This window comes from Clupea harengus, chromosome 12 (assembly GCF_900700415.2).
Source record: "Clupea harengus chromosome 12, Ch_v2.0.2, whole genome shotgun sequence".
Taxonomy (NCBI): domain Eukaryota; kingdom Metazoa; phylum Chordata; class Actinopteri; order Clupeiformes; family Clupeidae; genus Clupea; species Clupea harengus.
In genome coordinates, this window is record NC_045163.1 from 7,651,592 (window position 1) to 7,675,878 (window position 24,287).

The 24,287-nt window shown below is 43.3% G+C and overlaps 3 protein-coding genes across 3 annotated transcripts; 1 reads left to right on the top strand and 2 right to left on the bottom strand.

The window, feature by feature from the left end:
• Window positions 1–1,527: 1,527 nt before the first annotated feature.
• Window positions 1,528–8,886, bottom strand: trim69 (tripartite motif containing 69). Its single transcript, XM_012835209.3, has 6 exons — window positions 7,173–8,886; window positions 6,769–6,864; window positions 5,737–5,970; window positions 4,029–4,051; window positions 3,696–3,811; window positions 1,528–3,379 (listed from the first exon to the last, which is right to left on the bottom strand). The coding sequence occupies exons 1-6, from the start codon at window positions 7,695–7,697 to the stop codon at window positions 2,835–2,837; spliced, it is 1,539 nt and encodes a 512-aa protein (XP_012690663.1). The 5' UTR covers window positions 7,698–8,886; the 3' UTR covers window positions 1,528–2,834.
• A 171-nt stretch (window positions 8,887–9,057) lies between these two features.
• LOC105906852 (profilin-1-like) lies at window positions 9,058–9,948 on the bottom strand. The gene has a single exon (XM_012835112.3). It carries the CDS (start codon window positions 9,856–9,858, stop codon window positions 9,442–9,444), a length of 417 nt encoding a protein of 138 aa, XP_012690566.1. The 5' UTR covers window positions 9,859–9,948; the 3' UTR covers window positions 9,058–9,441.
• A 1,319-nt stretch (window positions 9,949–11,267) lies between these two features.
• On the top strand, window positions 11,268–14,368 carry pcna (proliferating cell nuclear antigen). Its single transcript, XM_012816051.3, has 6 exons — window positions 11,268–11,722; window positions 12,313–12,410; window positions 12,575–12,642; window positions 12,798–12,992; window positions 13,176–13,299; window positions 13,822–14,368. Exons 1-6 carry the CDS (start codon window positions 11,502–11,504, stop codon window positions 13,896–13,898), a joined length of 783 nt encoding a protein of 260 aa, XP_012671505.1. The 5' UTR covers window positions 11,268–11,501; the 3' UTR covers window positions 13,899–14,368.
• Window positions 14,369–24,287: the final 9,919 nt, after the last annotated feature.

A 24,287-nucleotide genomic window follows, 5' to 3' on the forward strand; every position in this document is an offset into this window, starting at 1 on the left:
CAAAGCACAGTGGGTGACAAGCCAAAGCTGCCTCTCTGGGTTGGGCTTGTAGGCTTTTTTGTAAAAGATTTGAGACACATTAATGTGGAGCAATCATCCTTCTGTTTCACAACTCAGCTACCCATGGACATGTACATAATGAGCAAATGACCCAATCCCCATGTGAATTTCATTTGATATATTGTTTTTCAAGTAACTTTTGTACTTTCTCTGCAACTTTCCCACTTTTTCTTACATAATTTCAAACATTGAGGGGTTGAACTGTCACTCACAGTTCGTAATCCGTCTGACGGGACTCTAGAGTGCCCATTAAGCCCTTGACTGGTTCTCAAAAAAACATTGGTTGGTTTGTCTTTCTGTCTTTTGAAAGTTGTCTCAGTCTTCCATGTGCTACATGGTGGTTTTGGTACCCCCAAACCTTTTACCTGGACCATATACCTCATTACCCCACCCCCAAATCTTTTAACCTTACCCCAACATCTTTTTACCCAACACCGAAACCTTTTAGACCTACCCCAAAGCCCAAAGCCTTTTCACCCTACCTAGAAACCTTAGAGCCTGATTTTTTCCTCATGGCTCATTTAGAAATCTAGAAAGTGTTGCTCAAATGGTGGAGGAGTTAATGAGCTCTCACCCCCTCTGGTGGTATGAAACTAATTTCTTTCCTCTGCTGATGACATGGTGAGATTTAGGTCATAATTGTCTCTCTCCACATCGTTCTCAACAGACACCTGACTTTTTTTGTTTCGTCCTCTTTTTTTTTCTGTCCTGGTTGACTGCTGGCTCTGCCACACAGACCAGGCTTGCTTTTCAGAGTCAGTGGTTTAATGACTAAGGTATGCCCTGAAGCTAATTAGCAATATCTTGGGTGACAGAACAATAGGCTTCTTTTCATGCTTCAAATAAAGAAGATGTTAAAAGCTATGTTAGTCACAGAGTGGTCAATGTGCACTCTTTCTTCTTACAGAGGACAAATTCTTTACGGTCTGATATATTTTTATTTTATTAATGTGAAAATACAAGCAACACATGGTGGTATTTCTCAGGATTAAATGTTTCACAGGATAAACTGTAAAGCCCAGTATTTCACATCATAAACTGCATTAAAAAAGTTGTTCATCTTAAGAAGTGAATTTAGTCATGTTTTCTATTACATAAATATGGATGCACAATTCCACTCAAAAAGGTAAATACAATTGTCAGTATCAAAAATCTCCGGTAACGAAAAAAGCATTACCTTTGAAAACGATTGGAATGAGATCTTATTCTATCTGCAAGGTCTAGAATCTGAGGTTCTTACTTTAGTATTCTCTATGATTATAGTCTGGAACTGATGTTCACAAGATGAAACAATTCACCATTCTGAAGGACCTACCAATTACTGATGGGGAAGTGCGATGAAGTTGAAGTGGAGCGTTTGTTTGAAAAGTAAATAAAACAAAGGCGGCAGTGCACAAAGTAAACACTGGCATTGTCACATGATTAGGGCTCTGAAGGCCATATCCTCTGACTCATCGTTCTTTTTTCTTTTCTTTTTTAGGGAGTGGGGGTTACTAAGTGTATCTGTGATATAATCACTAGGATAATGGATCAGATTCGATGTATAACATATAGCCGCCACGAAACAATCTGAAAATAACATTTTATGTGTCTGATTCACTGCTTTGTTCTCGCTAAAGCCGCACCTCTCTTCATTCACTCTTTAGCTCGCTCGACCACCACTGCACATTCACTGCACGTTCTCTCTCCCTGGAATGGTGAATGGTGTGTTTACAAACAGCAACCGACAAATCCTACTCATTCTGCCTTTAAGGAACCTAACTTGACAATGTCTGCATCTTGTGACTGGGTGGTTCTCGCTGTTCACGCAAAGGGGGAGGGGAGTGGGTTGGATTTAGGGTAGGCAGTGAGATTTGGGCACTATGATAAAAAGAACGGCTCTCAAGCACAATTCAGTTCACTTCGTTCGTACCAAAGAGCCGTTGAAAAGAATCCGATTGTTCGAGAACGTAACATCACATTTGTCACATTATGTTGTATGACTTAAGCATTAAGATACTTGAAGCCTAAAGTAGACACAAAGCACCACTCTGTTCATCCTCTATATGTGGGACAAATTATCTTTGATACAGTACAGTCATACATGTCCCTTTTTCAGAGCAGAGTTATCTTAAGGTACATCATTATTAAATCAGTAGCTAATTTCTATACATGCAAAACTGGATCTACCAGTCCTCTGAATTCCTCAAAGGGAATTTCCCCCTATTATCCTTTAATATCCCTATCCCCTTTAATACTGAGAAATATAGTAATTTCAGACCACTATTATTGAGAACCATATCTCTCTGAGATGTGTGAGATTAGTCATCCTTCCTAATCATCCTTCCTAATTGTTTTTCCCTCCCTTCCCATCTTCACACTCATAGTTGAGGGCACCTGCCTGCAGTGTGTCCCCTAAGTTATTTCGAAGAAAATGAATGACATCTCCCTCTATAGAGCCTTCTTCTAATGAGGAGACTCTGACATGTCATCAGCTCAGGACAAGAGCCTACGTTTTTCAGCCAAATCTTTTTTACCACTACAAAATTATATTTTTTACACTTTAAATGCACAGTGAACAGGATTATTTGAATATATCCAGGCTGAAGCACCTCCTAAAAACCTTGAAACGCAGCAAAGTCTCTGACAGCTCAGAGACAGAGACGAGTGACACGGAGCACCATCCCAATCTAGCACCTCTCTGTTTATCCTCTGTATGTGGGACATATTGATCATTTGTGATTGGTACACTACTTTCGTTTTATACTAAGAAATATAGTGTGCAGGTTCAAGGCTCAGATCTTAGGAAGGAACACTTTGAGAGGCTCGTTCTCGTGCACCTTGTCCAGGAAGCCCAGGTTGAAGTAAGGATACAGCGTCTCTGTGAAAGTCTCGTGGAAGGTGTACAGGTGCGTCATGCTCTCAGCGTTGTAGAAGGACACCAGGCCTCGCTTGTAGTCCACGTACACCCCGATCCTGGCCATAGGCTCTTCCAGAGAGAGCACCGTGGGGGGAGACGTGCCTGCCATGTACTGGATGCCGTAGGACAGTGAGAGGGTCCAGAAGCCGTTGGCGGGCAGAGCCTTGATAACCCCTTTCCTGGGTACGGTCTCGCGCGCCACACCGACCGTCCACACAGTGCTGCTGTAGACCTCGATCTCCCAGTAGTGACGCCCGTGCGTGAAGCCCTGGCTGCCCAGCAGCGAGAGGGCCGCGTTAAAGCGCTCAGGGTTGTCCTGCACGCTGCTGTTGAAGGTCTGGTAGCGCACGCACGTCAGGGAGGATGTCAAGCTGAGCCAGGGGTTCGCTGTGCTGGAGTTAAAGGTAATGGCTGAGGGCACTGAGGAGAGAGAGTGAGAAACGAACAAACACACACACACACACACACACACACACACACATACACACGCACACAATTCACAATGCATCAATAAGAGAATTCGCACATTTGACTTGAGATCTCAGCAGAGCCAATTAGAGTACGCTCTGAGCAGGATACAGCACCTCACACCTCTATGTCTATTCACACTCCATGAAGCAGAAGATTGGTGTCACCCCCACTAGTGCACCCACGTTACAGCACAGCTGTCCAAATATAGATCAGGTGATTATGGAGCATGAACCCTGCCCCAGCGTGCTGTGGACCCAGTTCTCACCTGGATAGATGCTGCCTTTCAGAGACTTCCACACGCGGTACTGCAGCGGGCCAGCGAAGCGGCCCTCACACAGGCTCGGCGCAGTGTGGGTGGGCTTCTCAAACTTCATTGGCTGCCTGTGGGCGTCAGGAAGGACCACAGAGGCAGAGAGGGAGAGGGGGAGAGAGAGCAAGAAGGGAGGAGAGAATGGGAGAGAGACAGAGAGAGAGGAGGCGAGGGCGAGGGGAGGGGAGGGAAAGAGTGAGCGAAAGGAACAATGAAGTTTATTCCCCCTCCAAAATAAATAATGAAAATGTAATAGGATCCAGTGCAAAAACACAGAATTTTCCTCACCTCTGGAGCAGTGTCTTCATGTTCTGCAGAGGAGACAGGAAACGGAGAGAGAGAGGGGAGGGGAGAGGGTGAGACACAAAAGAGAGAAACAGAGAGATAGATGGATGGTGAGACAGAGAGACAGGCAGATGGAGAGAGAGAGAGAGAGAGAAAAAGAGAGAGGGGTAGATAAAAGAAGTGAGGGAGAGAGATGGATGGTGAAACAGAGAGAGAGAGAAAAAGAGAGTTAGGGATAAAGAGAGAGGGGAGAGGAGAGGAAGAGAGAGAGAGTCTGATTAGCTTGGCAGGAGTGTAGCAGACGAAGGGAAAACTTTTCCACATGACATCAGCGTCTAAGAGCACTTCACTTTGCGTCCGGCACTCCAGCTCTCTTTCTCCTGCTCTCAGCCTACGGGAAATCCCCATGTGTGTGTGTGTGTGTGTGTGTGTGTGTGTGTGTGTGTGTGTGTGTGTGTGTGTGTGTGTGTGTGTGTGTGTGTGTGTGTGTGTGTGTGTGTGTGTGTGTGTGTGTGTGTGTGTGCGTGTGTGCGGGTGTCTTTGTCTGAGTATGTGTGTCTTTGTCTGTGTGTGGGTGTATATGCAGCCCATTTAAATCATTATCTCTCCCGGCTCTGATGGGAATGAGCTCACATCCTGCACTCTCCCGACGAGGCGTTTGCCTGCTGTGGCCTGGTGGAAATCATCCAATAATCTCACTCCACATCATCCTGACCGCACTAATTAAAGCTTGTTGCTTGTAAACTGCAATTAGCACATGAAGAGCTGCCCTGATTTCTTCTCACTCACAACTCAGAACATCCACTTTCATACTGGCAAACTTTGTCCCTTCATGCAGGCACAGCTAAAAGTCACGTGAAGAAAGTGTGGCGGACATTATCAGATGTTAATGTCATCTGTGTCTTTGTGACATTTTATAATCTCCTGTCTACTTTTGTCCAAAGGTCCAGACTGTGAGATTAGCCTGTTTTCATACTAAATCCCTCAATCATATGAAGTCTGTCCCAGAAATCTTGGGGGACCTTCTTGGCATGTGTTCAGGGGATGAAAAAAAACACTGTTGATTCTGTCATCCCCCCTCTCCCATACTATCTCACAGCAGAGGCTGCACTCACAGATCACCCTGTCTAAAGCAACTCTGATTGTCTATGTTGAAAGGCCTTGTTCAAACAACCCTAAAGAGACATATGGATCAGTCAGAAGAACGCATCCTTAAGAGGATTTTAATACAATTTAACTTATACAGCAGGATTTGGATTTGGCTCTCTCCTTCACACCTACTCATCATAACCACACACTCTCAGCTTCCTCAGGTAGAAGGAGTTCAGATTTAAGAAGTGCTAATTAGCACAGCAAAGCAGCTGTACCCTCTGGTCTTAGACTCTCACCAAGTTTACAAACTTTGCTATTAAATCAACTGTAATATTTTTTGTATGTGTTGCTGGATTTCCTGCACATCTCAGTGTTTATTCTATCCAAGCTCTATTCTATGTAAGTGAAGTTGTACTCTATTGTATTCCAGAATAGGACTCTATTCTATGTAAGTGAAGTTGTACTCGATTGTATTCTAGAATAGTACTCTATTCTATGTAAGTGAAGTTGTACTCTATTGTATTCTAGAATAGTACTCTATTCTACTCTATTCAATGTGAGTGAAGTTGCATTAGAACACCCCTCTTAAAGCTCAGGGTTGGTTGGTTGAGGGTCTCACCTTGAGCAGGGCGAAGGGGTCCTGCTCGCGGAGCTTGTCCTGGATGTCGGCGAGGGCGCTGCGCAGGCGCGAGATCTCCACGCTGAGCACAGCCTTGTGCTCGTCCAGCCGGATCAGCTCGCGACGCTCCTCCGTCTTCAGCTTCACCTGCAGCAGCTTCTCCTCCTGGTACAGGAACTGGTGCAGGTCACTGAACTGGGCCTCAATGCGTTGCTTCAGGTCTGCAGTGTGCTCCTGTAAGAAAGGGGAGAGAGAGAAGGTGTGTTTGTGTGAATGTGTGTGTTTTTGAGTGTGTGTTCCTGTGGAGGAGACACAGAGTGAGTGTGTGTTCCTGTACCAGAGATAGAGAGAGAGTGTGCGGGAGTGTGTACAGGGGAGAGAGATAGAGAAGATGTATGTGTGTTTGTGTCTGTGTGTGTGAGAGAGAGCGGGTGTTTCAGTATGAAGAGGAGACAGAGAGGGTGTGTGAGTGTGTGTTTAATTGTCCAAATGTGTGCTCCTTTAGATAGAATAGTAAGAGAGTGAATATGTGTTTGTGTGTTTCAAGTGTGTGTCTGTGTGTTTCAAGTGTGTGTCTGTGTGTCTCTGTGTGTCTCTGTGTGTCTCTGTGTGTGTGTGTGTGTGTGTGTGTGTGTGTGTGTGTGTGTGTGTGTGTGTGTGTGTGTGTGTGTGTGTGTGTGTGTGTGTGTGTGTGTGTGTGTGTGTGTGTGTGTGACATATTGAGAGAGTGGGGGTAGTGAGTCACTAAGCAGCTTAGTCATTGAGTGAGGTTCCCAGGTGTGTGCCTACTAGAAGTGTAGGGACATGTTGAGAAATGCTGTGAATGTGATAATCATTAGGGGAGCAAAGAGCTGACAGCTTGTGAACTTCGCAAGAGTTGTTGAGCTTCAGCCCTGGCCCCCTCACACCTGGCACCAAACCCACTCATGCGAAAACAGTATCACTGTAGGACCTGAGCAAATGACTAGGGACACAGGAGGAGGATAAAATATCTCTCTTCTGTGAAAAGTTATGGTGTTATTTTGTTCTCACCTTTAGTTTCTTGACCTCTTGCTCTGCCTCTCTCTCGCACTCCAAGGCGGTGTTGAGCTCCCCCTGAAGGGCACCCATGGCACTGTTTAGAGACGTCTGGCAAGAGAGACAATGCAGTGGCATCAGTGGTAGTCTATCGGGCCCGCTCATGGGCAACCGTGCATGGAAACAGCTCTGGAATGTCATTGCTAAAGGCGTGTATTAAAGTGAGACAGAGAGAGAGAGAGAGAGGGTAGAAAAGAGGTGAACAAACAACAGAAGAGAGAGAGAAAGTAGACCATAGAGATCATAGGTACATTCTGGAAGCTAAGTAGACAGACCACAGAGATACTTTCAAGAGGTACATTCTGGAGGCTAATGCCATGGACGGATAGCAGAGAGCTGAATCGGTGTCTGTGTCTTACCCTGTGTCTCTGCTGAGCCTCCTGCACGCCCACCAGTGAGTGACTGCGGTGGTCCTGCGACAGGCCGCACACCAGACACACCAGCTCCTGGTCCTCCTCGCAGTACAGCTTCAGCTCCTCCCTGTGCCTGCCGCACATGGGGGCAGGTTTAGGGTCCATGCCCCCGGCACCCCCTCCTCCGATGCCCCCACCACCCCCGCCACTGGAGCCCAGTGTCCCTCCGCTTTCCTCCAGGCCCTGGCAGTAGCTCTCGACAATGTTGGCCACGATGCGGTTGCGGCGGAAGGTCTGGCCGGGGAAGAGCTTGCGGCATTGGGGGCAGGAGCCGGTGCATGCACCCTGGCTGCCCTGGCCTTGGCCCTGAGTGTGGCCCCGTGGCCGACCCCAGTAGCCCGAGATGCAGGCCTCGCAGAAGGTGTGGTCGCACGGCAGCGACACGGGCTGCTTGAAGATCTCCAGGCAGATGGAGCACGTCAGGTCCCGACTCAAGCGCTGAGCCGACGACTTGGGCATCTGGGCGGCCATCTCACATCTGCTATTTATTCTCTTCTTTTTTTTGCTCTGCTATTTCCTGCTCGATTTGATCCCCTCAGTCTATACTGCAGACTTCTGACTGCTGTTCTCCTCGAAGCACAGCTTCTGACTAAAGGTTTCTGTTTTCTGTTTTACTCCAAGTCTGTCTGTGCGGCGCGGCAATCCCCTTCTCCCTCTGACGACTCGGGTGAAGTTTAGCCGTCCTGTTTTCCCTCCTTTCTCTCGCTCCCTCTCTTCCTCTCACCCTCTAATTTGGCTGGCCTCTCTGCTCTCTGCTCTCTCCTGGCTCAGGCTTCCTGTTGATTGTGGGAAAGGAAAGGGGGTGGGGGGGATGAGGGGGCGGGCCTTCTTTGGCTCTAACTTCATCCCAGTGTAAGTGGGGGGAGTGGGTTGCTTGCTTCAACTCCCCCCTTGTTGACGTCAGGCTCAGTGTCAGGAAACCAAGGCGGGCCCTAGAGATACTATCCTTGGATTGTTTATTTAGGGAAGAAAAGAGTGGTCACTGCCGTGGGGTCTAGGCTGTAGCGAGGCCAGTATATACACTCTCTCTACTGTACTAACTAACACACACACACACACAGTCTGGATGTGTGTTAAGCTCTCGTGTGTGACCCTGACTGTGTGAGTGTACACTGGAGCCATGTGAGTCTAAACAGATGTGCCCTACTTTCCTCGCCACTTACTCACCTACCATACTGTATAGACCAGGGGTGAGGCGATGATTGTCAGAAAAACACAACCTTATTTTAGGGATACACGTCCTTAGACACATTCAAACCAAGCACAGACTTTTAGGAGGCTGTCGTGAAAAACTTGAGTGGATTTTTTTCTTCCTCTCTGACTCGGCAAATTCTCAGGATCTTTTGAAGTTTGCTTTTCAAACCAGAGGACTGCCAGACTACAGACTGCCTTGCATGTCTGAACAGCCTTGAGGGATCGTGAACAACAAACGCCGTGGCTATAGACTCAAATTTATGCCAGAGACCTCCCTTGAGACCACAATCAGTTGAACACAGGCTCAGGCCTGGAAAACAAAGTTCTCCACATCCTCCTGGGCTACTGGCTCCTTTCCTCCTGACTATTGTTCCCTCTCCATCCCGCATATCCTGACTCTTTGTGAGGTGCCTTGGTGAACTACACACTGTCCTCACTGCAAGAGAGGTTTGCTTCAAAAACCCACAAACAAACATAAACTACATCACACATCTATGCAAAACAAAAGTACCTTATAAAATGAATCTATAAATGTCTACATAAAAATGTTTCTATGACAAAAAGAGTGAGTGTGTGCTTGTGAGTGGTGTTTGGGGAGGGGGGGGGGGTTGGGTTAACACAATGAGAACATGTCTCGTCCTAAGATGTTGTTTATTTCGTTCAGTTGCGAGGCGTGTGGGAGTTTGTGGTGCGCTCCACATTTTTCCCTTCTGAGTTGGATTATAATCCTCAAAGGAATGAGCTGCCTTTCCAGTAGGCCTCCTCCACTGTGTAAATCACACACACACCATCCCATAATCCCAGTAATTTTGGCCTTGAAACCAACTTGTTACTGTTTATATCTGCTGGGAATTCCCACCCAGTTGTCTCACTCTCTTCTCTCTCTTTCTCTGTGCAGCCTACTGCCCTCTCTCCCACACTCTTGCCCTCTCTTCCTACATCCCTCTCTCTTTCTCTCTCTCTCCCTCTTTCTCTGCCTCTGTCTCAGGGTTTGATGTGTTAATGTATACCCAGATCCTCTCTAAGCGCCAGCATTGAGGAGGCATGCGGCCATCTGGTGCGCCCTGTGGTTCAGTAGGCCACTGCCCACACCGCATCTCCCCATGAGCAGCAGGAGGTGGGCCTGGGTGCGGCAGACAGCCACTCCCTGGCTGGGCCGCTGCTTGGTGCGCAGGTCCATGCTCCGCTGCCCACCGCTGCCCAGCTCGTCCCTTAGCAGCGCCAGTGGCACGCCGCCCAGGCTCAACCCGCGTGTCTGCATGCGTTGGCGGTCCGCTGCCAGCAGGCGGCGCAGCTCACGTCGGCTCAGGTGCTGGAGGGTGCCCTCCTCGGCCGCAGCCAGCACCGCCCCGCTCTGCAGCTTCACCACAGCGCAGTCCACACACAGGCCCTCGCCCATCAGCTGCGTCACACACTGCTGCCACAGCAGGTCATCCATGTTGGATGGAGAATGGTTCACGAGGGGGAGGATGACAAGGGCTGCTGGTCACTGGGTTTCAGCAACAGGTTTAAGAGACAAAGGGGTGAAGTAATGAGAGTGAGAGAAAACAACAAGGAAAGAGATATAGGAATGCTCAAAGGCCCCTTTGAGTCCAAAGCCTGGTGTACTTGGTGTACGACTCAAAGGCCGTCTACAATTTGTAGTCTTTGCAAAAGTAGTGATCTGTGTTACAATGTGTAGAATAAAGGCAAAAGAGTGTATGTGACCATGCTTTTAGAATAATTGTTGGTGATAAATGTAAGGTTGATATTCACTTCCAACCACAACAAGTGCATTAAATTACCAATAATAATACAATTTTGGCACATTTATAACAGCTACTAGCAATTAGCATGAAATTAAATGGAACTAGCAGTTTAAAGTTTCACATTATTTATATTCATATTACTTTCATAAAAGGCTTCTTAAAGTCATATTTTAGTTCATGTCAAATTAAATAACACAAATATCAAAACATCAAACATCAAAATATAAACTCAGTATCCACTGTTGTATAATTCTTATCTGTGTGAACATGAATTCCTATGAACTGGGAAAAATACTCTCCTACCCGCTAGCAAGGGTTGATCTCTCTGTAAGCAATATTAGCATGTGATGCTGATGCCGAATGTACTCGTGACGTCACAAAGGTGTTAACGGCTGTTTGGTTCCCATACTATGAAAGGGCATTAAACATGTGAACTAGTCCACTCATCCCTGACTGATATAACACACGCTATAAACTGACTTATATAACATATCGACGCTGATTTAGGACCCATAACATTCCTTCTCTGCCCCTAGCTTTTCTGCAATCCACTTTAGTACTACTTACTTTTCTCACAGTTTCTTAAATTCCCCCTCCCCTACATGGATGTAAATTCTAGCCAAATGGGTGACACAAGGATTTTGCTATTATCTACTGGTGAAATAAAAAATAGAATAGAATTCTGTCTGTCCTAACTCACGGTATAGGTGTTTAGTTTGCTGTGCATCTTGAGGTTGCAGTGACACCCAGTGGCACTATTTTGTCATTGCCCGCTTTTCCTTTTATTTTGGGTTTTCAACTGATTGTGACCCAGGGCCCACCATTCTGACTAAGACGCAAGGTCACTGTTATTAGCAAAATAATGATTCCCTCCGTGAAACTACGTTATTGAATATATGGTCAGGGACTACCTGCAATGCCTTCACAGACCACAAGGGGACCGCGGACCACTGGTTTGAAAACCCCAGGGTTAAGGTATTCAGAGAGCCAAAATGGCTGCTGTAGGAAATGTAGTTTCCTGACAGGAGGAGCCTTGTGTCAAGAGGAAGTTGCGTAAGGCAATCAACCCGGGATTCTGTGAAAAAGAAGTGGTAAACGCGCGCTTTTACATTTCAGAGCTCAGCGGCGCCAGGGATAGCACTGCAAAGAATCAACTAGGCTTTGGCATCTGTATAACGTTACTTTGTTTGATTGTACGGTTACTAAACTTTTAGCAAATATCGTAATTATACATTTAGAAAGGTCAGCCTCCTTTGATATCTGTAAGTCTAACTATAAGGTTTTCAAGAACTCAAGACAGCCTAATTCGTAGAACATAAAACCACCAGTCAAAATGTTTGAGGCACGACTTGTTCAAGGCTCAATCCTGAAAAAGGTTTTGGAGGCTCTGAAAGACTTGATCACAGAAGCCTGTTGGGATGTCAGCTCATCTGGCATTTCACTACAGAGTATGGACTCTTCTCACGTTTCCCTTGTGCAACTGACTCTTCGAAGTGATGGATTCGACTCATACCGCTGTGACCGCAATCTTGCAATGGGAGTTAATTTGAGCAGGTATGTATTCATTGTCTGTTCTTGCACTTATGTACCGAAAATATTGTCTTTTAATGGAATTGTGATGGCGGATGGGCATGCCCGCGCTTGTCTCTGGGAAACTGCTAAAATGGCTAGATAGCTAATGTTAGCAAACTGCGTAACAACTGCACTTGTTGCTACTCTCTCTAGCCTGTACGATGGGCACCATCAGACTTGTCAGACTTTGACACGGTTTACTTTGTGAAATGGCTCATCTGAAGAAACAAACTTTTATTTGATACTGCACTACTGGTGGGCAAGGGCTGATTGGTTGTATTTGGTACATTGAGACCTATTTGCTGTAATGCAGATGGATTCATGACAATATATTTGATACGCAATCCTGCTGACGTCATTTCGGCGCGCAGCATGCGCTTGGCGGGAAACTCAGATTCGCCCAGTTGTCAATAGAAACAGTTGCATGAATACAATTTGTTGCACGGATTCTTCATAATGTGCAAAATTTTAAATCCGACGACTAGTAAAAGTCAATTTTATATTACATTGTGTACCTATAGGAATTTCTATTATTATCATAAACTCAAAATGAGAGCTTCTCTATGTTCCAGTATGTCCAAAATCCTGAAGTGTGCTGGAAATGAAGACATTATTACCCTTCGCGCCGAGGACAATGCCGACTCCCTGGCCCTGGTCTTTGAGACACTCAGTGAGTTTTTCTCTTGTTTCAACATCATTATTTCCAAAAGGTTAATTTTATTGTTTTAAAAACTTTTCACCCTTCTTGATGGAGATCTCTGTAATTCTACGACACTATATTGGCATTTCCCCCCTCTATTCTGCATATTGTAACACTATTGATACTTTTCACAGACCAGGAGAAAGTGTCAGATTATGAGATGAAACTGATGGATTTAGATGTGGAGCAACTCGGTATCCCAGTAAGTGTTCTCAAGTTTTGTTGCTATAGGAATTGAATTAAGTTGTTTTGAGTGTTTAATAAGCATTGACTCCTAATCTGACATGAACAGTGAAATGCCTCAGTCCCAGAAATTATACGTGTAACTGGAAAATATATTTTTGTTTTGTTTTTTAGGAGCAGGAGTACAGCTGTGTGGTGAAGATGCCCTCTGGCGAGTTTGCCAGGATCTGCCGTGACCTGTCACAGATTGGAGACGCTGTCATGATCTCCTGCGCCAAGGATGGTGTCAAGTTCTCAGCCAGCGGAGAGCTGGGCACAGGCAACGTCAAGCTGTCCCAGACCAGCAGCGTGGACAAGGAGGATGAGGCGGTGGGTGTAGGAGAACAAACGTATAGGTCACCTAAACATGACCAGGCCCTTATGGTCCCCCATGATCCTAGTAAAGCAGCAGTAGCCTTCAGTTTGTTTTATTAATGCACATTTTGCTCTTGCAATACGGCAGAGGTAAGTGGGTCAGTGTGGTTAATCTGTCTGTATATATGTGTGTTACAGGTGACCATTGAGATGAATGAGCCAGTCTCTCTTATCTTTGCCCTGAACTACCTCAACTTCTTCACCAAGGCCACTCCCCTGTCAAAGACCGTCACCCTCAGCATGTCTGCAGATATCCCCCTAGGTAAGGGCCTCCTCAAGAACTACTGATGCTGTATGGGTGATGCTCAGTAGGCCATGCCATTAATTCAGGGCTTAATTGGCTAAGTAATAAGTATAATAGGCTGAAGATTGGGCAGGGGGATATTTGATCATTATTATTACAGCATATATATATACTTACTTTTACATCATCTTAATCCAACATAAGTACTAGAAAGTTGGGTATATGCTTAACATGCACACCATTGGTTCATTAATTTGATATACATCATCTAAAAATTCCATATCCTGTTTTGGAAATTCCTTTTAAGTAAAATAGAAGGCAAAGACCCAAATCACAAGATGTACCACCCATGTAGTGACATGTGTGGAGAGTCAGAAGAGTAAAAAATATCTGCACCAGAGCCTCTGAATAAAATCAGGAAGATTCTTGTACCCAAATTGATATTACTTTAGAAGATTAATTAAAAATAGTTTTGAATCGAACAGAGTTCCAAACAATCATTCTAAACTAGAGATTGTACTTTTCTCTTCTATTTTACAGTGGTGGAGTACAAGATTGCAGATATGGGCCACGTCAAATACTACCTGGCCCCGAAGATCGATGAGGAATCGTCCTAAATCTAATGGAAAGAAGGCTGAACTGCCAGTTGCATCACGTTCTGAACCCAAAATGCATTGCTTACATAGTTACCTTGGGGAAGTGAATTGAAACCGAACTAGAATCTCGTTACTGTTCAATATCCAATAATGGTAATATGCTGCTGTTAGCACTTTGGATGGAAACATCTTTTCACGTAAAGGGTGAATATTATGAACTGTTTTACCAGGTGTGTATGATTTTGAGATTTGGATTCTAATTACGATGTGCCATGTCACATTTTAACCCAAGAGAAGGACCAGTAAGAGATTGATTTTGTAGAGCCAGCTGTTCGGTTTCAACCCCTTTCTTTCGCTTTCCTCCCGCTCTCCCTGGGTATGGATCTCTCGTCCAACTGTCCAGAAGTTCATTCCGCTGTGTAGATACTCCACTCTGTAAATATTCTGATTGGGCTCTGTTGGTTATCTTCTAATAAACCTTTTGTAATGAACACACTTTCAATGTCAATTCTTTCCTGAGAGTAAAATATACACTTAATATAAAAGTAAAACAATGTTACTTGAGTTCAGTGTGCCTGTAGCCAGGTTGGCATTAAGCAGCCACTTTGGACTTGTTTTATGATGGAGGCTGGTTAAGTACTGGTGAGCCTTTTTTGTTTAAACAATAAACTGACTGACCTTAGAAATGCTCTGGTTTACCGCTTTAACAATAACATAGGCTAGCATTATCTTACTACTATGGTGAGCTAGCTCTCAACTTAATGTTATCTTGGAGCAAAAACCAACTGTGCAACTTTACGTAAAAGGTAATTCCCATACGTCTGGAAAGTGCTACGATTTACCCACCCTGTGCAGATTTCCACTCGGAGACTTAATATTTTGAGATTGACTTCCACAGATCGCAACTGTCAAGTGCCCTGGTTTAATATATCTGCGCCGTTGACGTACGAAGCAGAGGCCAATGCGACGTGGACGTTTATATGTACGTAGCCAAAGCAGTCGATACTGAAGGCTAGAAGCATTGCGTGTGTGAATAAAAAGAACTTCATATCAAAGTAGCGAGACGTGTGTAGCCTAATGTAACGGAGTACAACAAATACATTGTTCTGGTCGTGAAGGTACTCGAGTAAAAGTAAAAAGTATTCTGCATTTAAATTTAAAGTACAATTGTTTCGGAAAACAATAGTTACGGAAAATAACGGAATTACTACCCACCTTTGCCTCTGGCAAAGACGTGCAAAAAGACCTTGCAGTAGTTTTGCATGACCAATAGAGGGAGCTAAACGTATGCTTCTACTCTTTGCTGTTTATGGTTATTATATGCTGTGAGGTTATTTTTTTGTTTCTTTGTCAATCTAGATCGCATTATTGTGTACATTTATATGGCAGATGCTTTCCTCCACAGTAGGCTAACTGGCAGTGCAGGACAAGTATTTTTTATATATATTGTTAGTTGGCATGATACTAAAAATTGAACTCATGACCTTAACATTCAGCTTGCTCAAGTACAGCTTTCAGTTTTCAGTATATGAATGCTTGACGGTTGATTATTCAAGCACTGCAGTAAAATATAGGGTAAATGTGTTGTACTTGCAGGCTTTAGTTGATCTTGCTGTGTATATCTAATGATCATCTAATGATTCAGCAGGGAGAAACCAGTGAGCACAGCATAACAAGGATTCAGGTTCAGTGGTATGTAAACAGAGTATATCTGCAGTCAGGCAGACGATTCAGAAGAGCTACATAAACCTATTAGGGGGCCGATGTTCCTGAAGTGAAACTGTAGACCCCTTTGTTCTTTGGGGTTGGCGGCACCTATCTCAGTCTTAGTGCCAAAGATATTATTTTTTTAAACGTGAATTTAAAAACATGGAAGCTTGACAGTTGACAGGCGGAAGGTTCCAGAAGTAAAACTGAGGACACCTGTGTGGTTCTATGAGAGGCAGATAGATGCCCATGCAACTCTCTGTGTTTTTTAGCTCCATACAGTTGATATCAGGCTGACTGTATTAGCAGGTGATTTTTACAAGCCAGAACACTAACCTTAGAACGACACCCGATAGCAGAGCAAAGCACTTCCTGACTATCCAGGAACAGAGCCTCAGACTGTCCAAAAATGGCCCGTGACTGCACAACCTTGGTAATGCAATCACTTTGAGGCATTGAATGGCAGAACCTTACCGGCCACTGAATACCACTTTGCAGAAAGAGAGGCAGAGGTGTGTGTGTGTGTGTGTCTCTCTGTGTGTGTGTGTCTCTCTGTGTGTGTGTGTGTGTGTGTGTGTGTGTGTGTGTGTGTGTGTGTGTGTGTGTGTGTGTGTGTGTGCACGTGCAGAAGAGCAAAGCACAAACTGAAGGCTACTGCTGTATTCTTCTAATACGGAGCAGAGGGAGAGATTCCATCACAGGACTCTAGGATCTTATGAAGATCATAAATCACTCCCTGCCTGGCGTTCTGCAGAGCCTGAGAGCTGTCTGTGCACTGGCAGGTAAAGCCTCTACCAGACCCTCAGCCTTTGTGTCATGGACGTTAAACCCCCACCACCCACCCACACATACACATGGTTCAAAAACACACGCCAAAGGGCACTCTGTGCACCCTTACTATGTACACTGGAGTGAAGCAAAACAAAATAGACAGTGGGTTGCAACACACGCTGGGAAATACACACGCACTCACGCACAGAAATGTCGGCCTTTAACAAGGTCAATAGATACTTTCTGGGATATCAGTTAAGATAGCGAGAGACCAAGATGGGGAGCAGAAGAACAGATACGCTGGAAACCACCCTCTCTGAGACGAGCATGGTTAAAAATCACCCCTGGTGTTTTTGAAGTGTGACCATGTGTTATTGCAAATAATTCATGTGAACTTAATGTGTCTGATAAAGTGCCGGGGCTGTTGGCGGACACATGAACATGCCAACAAGCACACACACACACACACACACACACACACACACACACGCACACATAGTAGCTGAAGCCTGAGTTCTCATCCTCTTATTGTTTACCTGCACTTATTTAGCAGTTGTTTTGTTTACACAGAGTAGATAAACAGTCCAGAGAAGGTAAAGATAACGAGTTGTATTCCCATTACTTCATATCCGAGCGCTAACCCTTCTGCCTGTATTCCCTTGATTAGAATCTGAGATAAAGGGAGAAAAACACTTTACCTGAGACTGTTTGGCTTGTCAGTGAGACAGGCTGAGGGAGAAGCCATGGGGAAAGGTCGAGAGCGACACGATGGAAGAAAGATAAAATGGTTCTGTGGAGAGAAGAGAGCTGAAGGTTCTGGAAGCAGGAAAACAAAGAAAGAGAGAAAATGAGAAAATAAGAGACGCAGAGAGGTTGCTTGACAAATAGCTGAGTTTTGAATTGGAAAAAAATGCAAATAGTGTGTGGAACCAGAAGAACAAAGGGTGGCAAGACAGCGGGAGCAGTAATTGAAATAAACATTTGATAGAAGTGATTGGTCAACATTCTTTCCACAGTCATGCCAGTATACACGATAAAAATACTGTCTGCCCCCCCCCCCCCCCCCCCCCCCATACACACATGCGCCCGCACACAGAGACACACACGTGTACAGAGATCCTCAATTAAACCTAGCAGCAGCTTAATCCACCGGGGATGCTAGACCCTAGCAACAGCATCCTGTGCTAAAAATAGCGGTGGAGTCTGCAGGAATGAGATAGACCTGTAGGCAGATAAGGGCCCAGAGGCTCTCAAGAACAGCCCCCCCGTGCACACCCTGCATCGTTAAGCATTGTCCTCTCTGGCTGCTGTGCTACTGTAACATGCCAAGCAGGGAAATAATAAAGGCTTTTTATTCACACTGAGTATAATGCATCAGGCAATGCATACAGCATGTGGGTTAGCATGGTGCATATAGACCCTAGGAACACTGCATTTTGTCAGGCATGTTACGTTGGTTTGTTTAAGACTTTTGGCACTGTTATTTTATTTTTAAGTGACTGGTCACATTTGTTTTTCAATATTGATATTAAATAGCATCACTCCTGCAACTGGCATTCCTCACACTGCTTTTTATTCTCTCTCTCTCTCTCTTTCTCTTTCTCTTTCTATCTCTCTCTCTCTGGTTTCTTGTTTTTTACTTTCACCTTTACCATGCCTGGTGGTTCTGTTTAACTTTACAGTTCTCATCACTGCTTAGCAACAGTATCCACAGCAACAAACTAGCTCCTGACGAACTTGACAGCCCCTCACCACCACCACCACAAGTCTGTTAGATATCCTTCAAACCTGGAGAATAGTAATCATTTCAGCAAACAAAACATGCAAATGCTGCTGCCTGAAAAGACGAGGGGCAAGTACAAGATGTAATTAGCTGGGCGGGTTGGAACTGAAAAGAGGAGCTGGTTCTCCCAGGGTTCTCTCGCACAGGGAAGCAGAGTCTTTGAGACTTTGATGAGAGGCATCACTGCTGGAACACTGACAGGGCTAATTTTGGGGGAGAGTGGCTGTATCCTGTGTGCCTCTCCATTTCTCACCTCTAAAGACACTGTAAGACTAGAGGGGGGGACCTCGGCTCCTGCCCGCACCCTGCCCGTCTATTGATCGGGCTAATTTGAAATTGGTTCTAATGGATTGATACGTGATAGCGTCCACATAAAGTCAGTGTATGACCTCCCCAGCCCTGTCTTTACTCCATCAGGACTGCCAGGGGTGTCCTCAGGATCCCCGAATGTGAGGACACTGTTCAAACCCCCAACATTAATGCATAACAATGAACTCTCACTGTCTGTGAGGAAGTTGTGCCTCAGCCTACTGTCTGTCAAGATTAAAATAATATCCCCATTTAACTGACCACTCATGACTTCAATGAGAGGAATGGACAGAAATCTGCAGCTTGGCCTGATGATGAGGTGGTGAACTGGTCTGCAGATGGAAGGGGCCAATTAAGTCGGTCGTACACCAGGGGCTAAGACTTAGATAAGTACCCATCCTGTTAATTTAAAAACAGCCGGGTTTAATGGGGGACAGTGGATTCTTGGTGGCTCTTTGGCCTTTGGCTAAGTTTTCCATTTTAAAAAGTTAATTGCGGTTCCTTTCTGCTAGCCCACGTCAGCTTTAAGAGGCAGGTGAGACTCAACAAGCCGTCCAAAGTGTACCTTAAAGCTTAGTCAAGAAATAACACAGTATAGTGCCTAGACCTTTTAAAATATATTATCCTTAAATAGAGCGGATATGCGTGAGAACTTGCCCTACCATTGTTGCATAAAGATTAGCCCTGGATGTTTTATAGACTTGGCCCACGCTTTGGACAGGATTTACAGTAAGAGTCTACTGTTTGCAAACATTTCATTTTGAACAGGGATGTCCCTATCAAAATAATATACAGTATGCTTCGGGTATGGATGGTGTGACCTGCTTTTCATTGTACTGCATGGCATCTTGACCCTTTGTCCCACATCCTGCGTATAGAGATTATGTCCTGCATTTTCATTGGTCATTTGGTTTTTAATTGTCAGAAATTATAAAACACATGGATATGTTCTTTTACCTGCCTGGCACATGAGCTGTTTATGCCGTTGCAGCATAGTTTCTACTTGATTTAATAGCGTTCAAGAGCAGCAACCTGGCTCATACAAATACAACATAGCCAAGCTTTTCCAAAAATCTGGCTTTCATCCAAAGTCTGAGAAGAGAGCAGGGAAGGAGGTCATCATGAGGCTGTAAAGGCCGTCAATTAAACTGTGTAGACGTGGGGCCGATTTAACTCCTCTGCTAAGTCACATAAAACATACACAAACTTAGGTCAAAGGTCGAAGCTACCAGGCAACATAATGGTCACATGATTTGCTTCACAGTTGCCTTTAATGGGCCTGTTATGGACAAAACATGCACGTTGAATGTCTATCAAGAAAGACATGTTACGTCACAAAAATAGTGTGCCTTTGAGATGATGAGCCGAACACCAGAATACTATTTTTTTTATTCAGTTACATAGACATTGTATCAAAGTTTTAGGTTACCCCTCAGCAACGTGTCCCATACAAACTACTCATCCCACATTTGGTTTGTTTGCATCTGGTCACCCTAGGTATGGCCAAAGCTATCTCCAAATGTAAACTGTTAAGGAACATCAGAGAATGATCATTTATCTTGACCAGCAGTGTGTGGCAGTTCAGTACTCTATGGATAAATTGTTTACAACTGCACAGTATGACATTTGTTAACACCAGAGCCCAGAGTACATACTATTGTGACCCCATGTGACAGAAGCTTTCTCTGCCTTTGTTCCTGGTTAATGCGCCTCCAAGTGAAATGCTAGGAGATACAGAGTGAACTCGGTTCAGGTGGAGCATACAGTGGCATGAAAAGGTTTGGGCAACCCTCAAAATTTCTGTTCCTTCGAGTAGTTAAGTGAGTAGAAGATTAACTGACCTCCAAAAGGCATAACAGTAAAGATGAAACATTCTTTTCAACATTAGTTGAAAGGAAAGATTAGTGTTTTATTTTTGTTTTGTACAATTTAAGAGAGAGGAAAAGGAAAGGAGCACGATGCAAAAGTTTGGGCTCTCAGAGGTCAAGGGTCTAAGACCTTTATTAGTTTGTTAAAACTTTGGCTTACTTACAATCACCGTTGGAAAGGCCAGGTGATGCAGATTTCAAAGTTTTATAAATACTTTGACTCCTCAATCCTTGAGCTTTATAAATACTCTGAATCCTCAATCCTTGAGCTTTATAAATACTCGTATTCCTCAATCCTTGAGCTTTATAAATACTCTTATTCCTCAATCCTTGAGCTTTATAAATACTCTGATTCCTCAAACCTTGAGCTTTATAAATACTCTGACTCCTCAATCCTTGTCCCAACAATCAGCAGAGGAACAGTGGAGGTCAAGTTGAGGTTTGGAGGATCAAGAAAATCTTAAAAGAGGATTGCTAGAAAGGCACCACCCTGACCGTAATGAGTGGTGGTGCATTGTTCTACTGTGGAGCGATACCTACACAAATATGACCTTCATGGAAGAGTCATCAGAAGAAAACCTTTCCTGCATCTTCACCACACAATTGAGTGTCAGAAGGAAGTGTTTGCAAAGGAACATCTAAACAAGCCTGATGCATTTTGGAAACAAGACCTGTGGATGACGTTAAAATTGAACTTTTTGGCTGCAATGAGGAAAGGTATGTTCAAGAAAAAGGGTGCAGAATTTCTTGAAAAGAACACCTCTCCAACTGTTAGGCATGCACGATCATGCTTTGGGCTTGTGTTGCAGCCAGTGGCACAGGGAACATTTTACTGGTAGAGGGAAAAATGCATTCAATTAAATGCCAACAAATTCAGAAAGTCACATCATCTGTTTAAAAAAAAAAGCCCCCCCAAACAACAATTCTAACTCTAGACTACAAAAACTGTTTTCAAGCTATGGTACTGCTACTTTTTGTTATTTTAAAACTGTAAAATATGGGAATACTAAATTAATCTTGATTAAAATATTAAAGAAATGTCATCTTTAACTTTATGCCTTTTGGAAATCAGATCTGATTTTACTTGCTTAGCTATTCAGTAACATAACATTTGACCAGGGATGCCCAAACATTAGCATGACACAGGCCCATCTGCTTACTGGAGCACAAAGCCCTGGCAAGGTTTTATGGTTTATGGAGCAGCACATGGATATGGCTGGATGAAGATGCTCAGGGTATGTCACATGCATTATTCATGATCTTTCTGGCCTGAAAAGTGATGACCCAGGTAAACTCCTTTTTTGTATCTTTTTCAAAAAAACATGTGTACCCACAAAATGAGTCCAGTGTTGCATAAGTTCATTCCGAGCTCTAGGTATTAGAAATGCAACTGTGTAAAAAAAAAAACGTAAATACATTCCTTAATCTATAGATTTATAGTTTTTCTAGACCAAATAAATGTGTATGCGTGTCAGTTTTTTTGTCGAGGAGGTGTTTTTTTCTTCTTCGTTTGGACACCTGTTTTGTCAGAGCTAAAGTTTCTGCTTTCCTTGGCCTGATCGTGTCATCTTTGGTACAGCCTTATTTATACCTGTTCCAATAGCTCCCCATGAATACACACAATTTGAAGAACATTGTTTTTATTGAAAAAGATTTTAGCCAACGGGTGAGCTTTTTAGTGGTATACAAAAGTAACAAATTAGACTACACATACAATCTTCCGGGAACTTAATTCCTCAGCGGGATTGGATAATTGTTATCATATGGTAAAACTCGAGCTCCTTGATTGCCCGGGGAAATTGTTAATGTTTCAAGTAATCGTAGTATACAATGAGAAAAGTATGGCTAACATTTTCAGTGCTCATAACATCTCACCAAGTTTGTGTTGTGTCTTGGTTTTATGGCATATCCATCGCATCTGGATCAGAACCCCCTAATGAAGAAGTCAGTAAAATCTTCGGACTAGAACCGACAAAGACAAGACAGCTGTAGCCTAGGCCTAGTTTTTTAAAAATGTATTTCTTTGGAGAGTTTCGAGGATGACTGCTATACTTTTCAGATTTCTGTTCATGAACAGATATTCATTATACATATGAAGTTGGCCTACAACTTTAATAGAATTCCAGTCACTGTATAGGTTACGTAGGACTACAACAGATCAAATGAGTCTTTAACTTTTCTATTTTTACCTTAAAATGAAATGTCCAAACATTAAATTGTGGTGTGCAACGATCATGTTGTGGTGTGTTTGTGTGTGTGTGTTCTGGGTGGTTTGCAGGACGTGGTGCTACAGTGGAGTGCGAATGCCAGAGTGAATGACTTATTGTTTAATTCTAAGCTTTGTGTTCTAATTTCAAATGTCGTGTGGTTTTCCTCCGTGGTTATGGTTAGTGTGTGTTTTCTGTTAGTGATCAGAGTCACACTGTAAACCTGAACAAGTTCAGAGTACTTAAAACTTTTGATGTAACCGATTGCATAATAAAATTTGAGTACATATATTATTATTTTTAAGTAAACTTAACTTAAAAATTATACATCGGCTAAACTGATTTATTTTGTTATCGTTTTCATAATTTTTAAGTTCACTGAACTTATATTCAAATATTTTTATACTTAAATCTTTTAATCTCTATGTACTAAATTATTTTCACTCAACAACACAAAATAAAATTAAGTTTTAAGCCTTAAAAATCAAGTTCAGTGCACTTAATATTGGTGAAAGAGTTCAACTTAATTATTCTGAGAAAATAATACTTAATAAGCTTAATTTTTTTTAAAGTTAACTCCGCTTGATTATTCTGAGTAGGTAATACTTAAATAGCTAACTTTTTTTAAGTGAGCACTACTTATTTTCAATTATTGACCACATATACTGATTTTCTGGTTCTGTTTACAAACTGACTTCAAACTGAAAGTTACTCTACAAGAAACATTCAAATCTATGTAAGACTCTATGACAAAATATATATAAATATAAAACAACTGACAAAATAAAAGATTACATCAAAGCTTTAAAGAACAGCGTTACAAGTCAACAACAAATCGTTTATTTCAACAAATAATTTTTTAAGGTGAGTAAGGACGGTTTCAGAGGTTTGTTGTCATCCAGACACATACAAAGGTTCTGTATGAGAAGGTGTGCGTGAGTTTTTTGGGATATTCTAAATTGAAAGCATATGTCAGGCCAAACAACAACATAAATGCCTCAGAAATCCTCTGCACCCAATTCAAAGATGTTCTCGCAGCTGAAGGGGTCGGGACCCGATGTAAGGAGAGCAACAGGAGCATCATCAAAATCTGGCTCCTCTTCCTCCTGCAAAACACCATCAATACAATTACCAGGAGAGTTTCAATGGAAACACTTACAAAAAAACTGGCAATTAATAATACATAGTATCAACTAATATTCAAGTTTCAGTAACAAACAAAATGTGATCACTGTTGTGCAGTTAATCCTAGACATACCTGAAGGTCATAAGCCTCAAGTATCACCCGTAGCACCTCTGCTGTCTTGCCAGTCCGTGATGCCTTCTGCTTGTACACAAAAATATCTCCTTTGGTTGACTCCTCTTCTTATATGTCTACATCAAATCGGTTTGTTGTTTATATGCAACACGAATGCGTCAGGGCAAAAAGAATATTGTAGGTCTTAAGTAACTGGAGTTCTCGACCATTATTGTTAGCTTGCTGCTAACACTTTTATCCATCAGATCCATTAAAACACATAGAAGCTAGCTAGCTGCTACAAAGTTACATATAACATTAGCATGCTGATATTAATTATATGGTGTTTCTGTAGAACATGAGTTGTTTTCAACATAAACAATTGATTGTTGTTTACTTTGCACATGAACATATTTGGGGGGAAATAACCCACTAACTAGTTATTTAACTCTTTAGCTTCCTAGCCGCAACAGTCGTGCAACTGAACTTGCTACTTGACAGCCAAAACGTGATTACTCAATAATAATT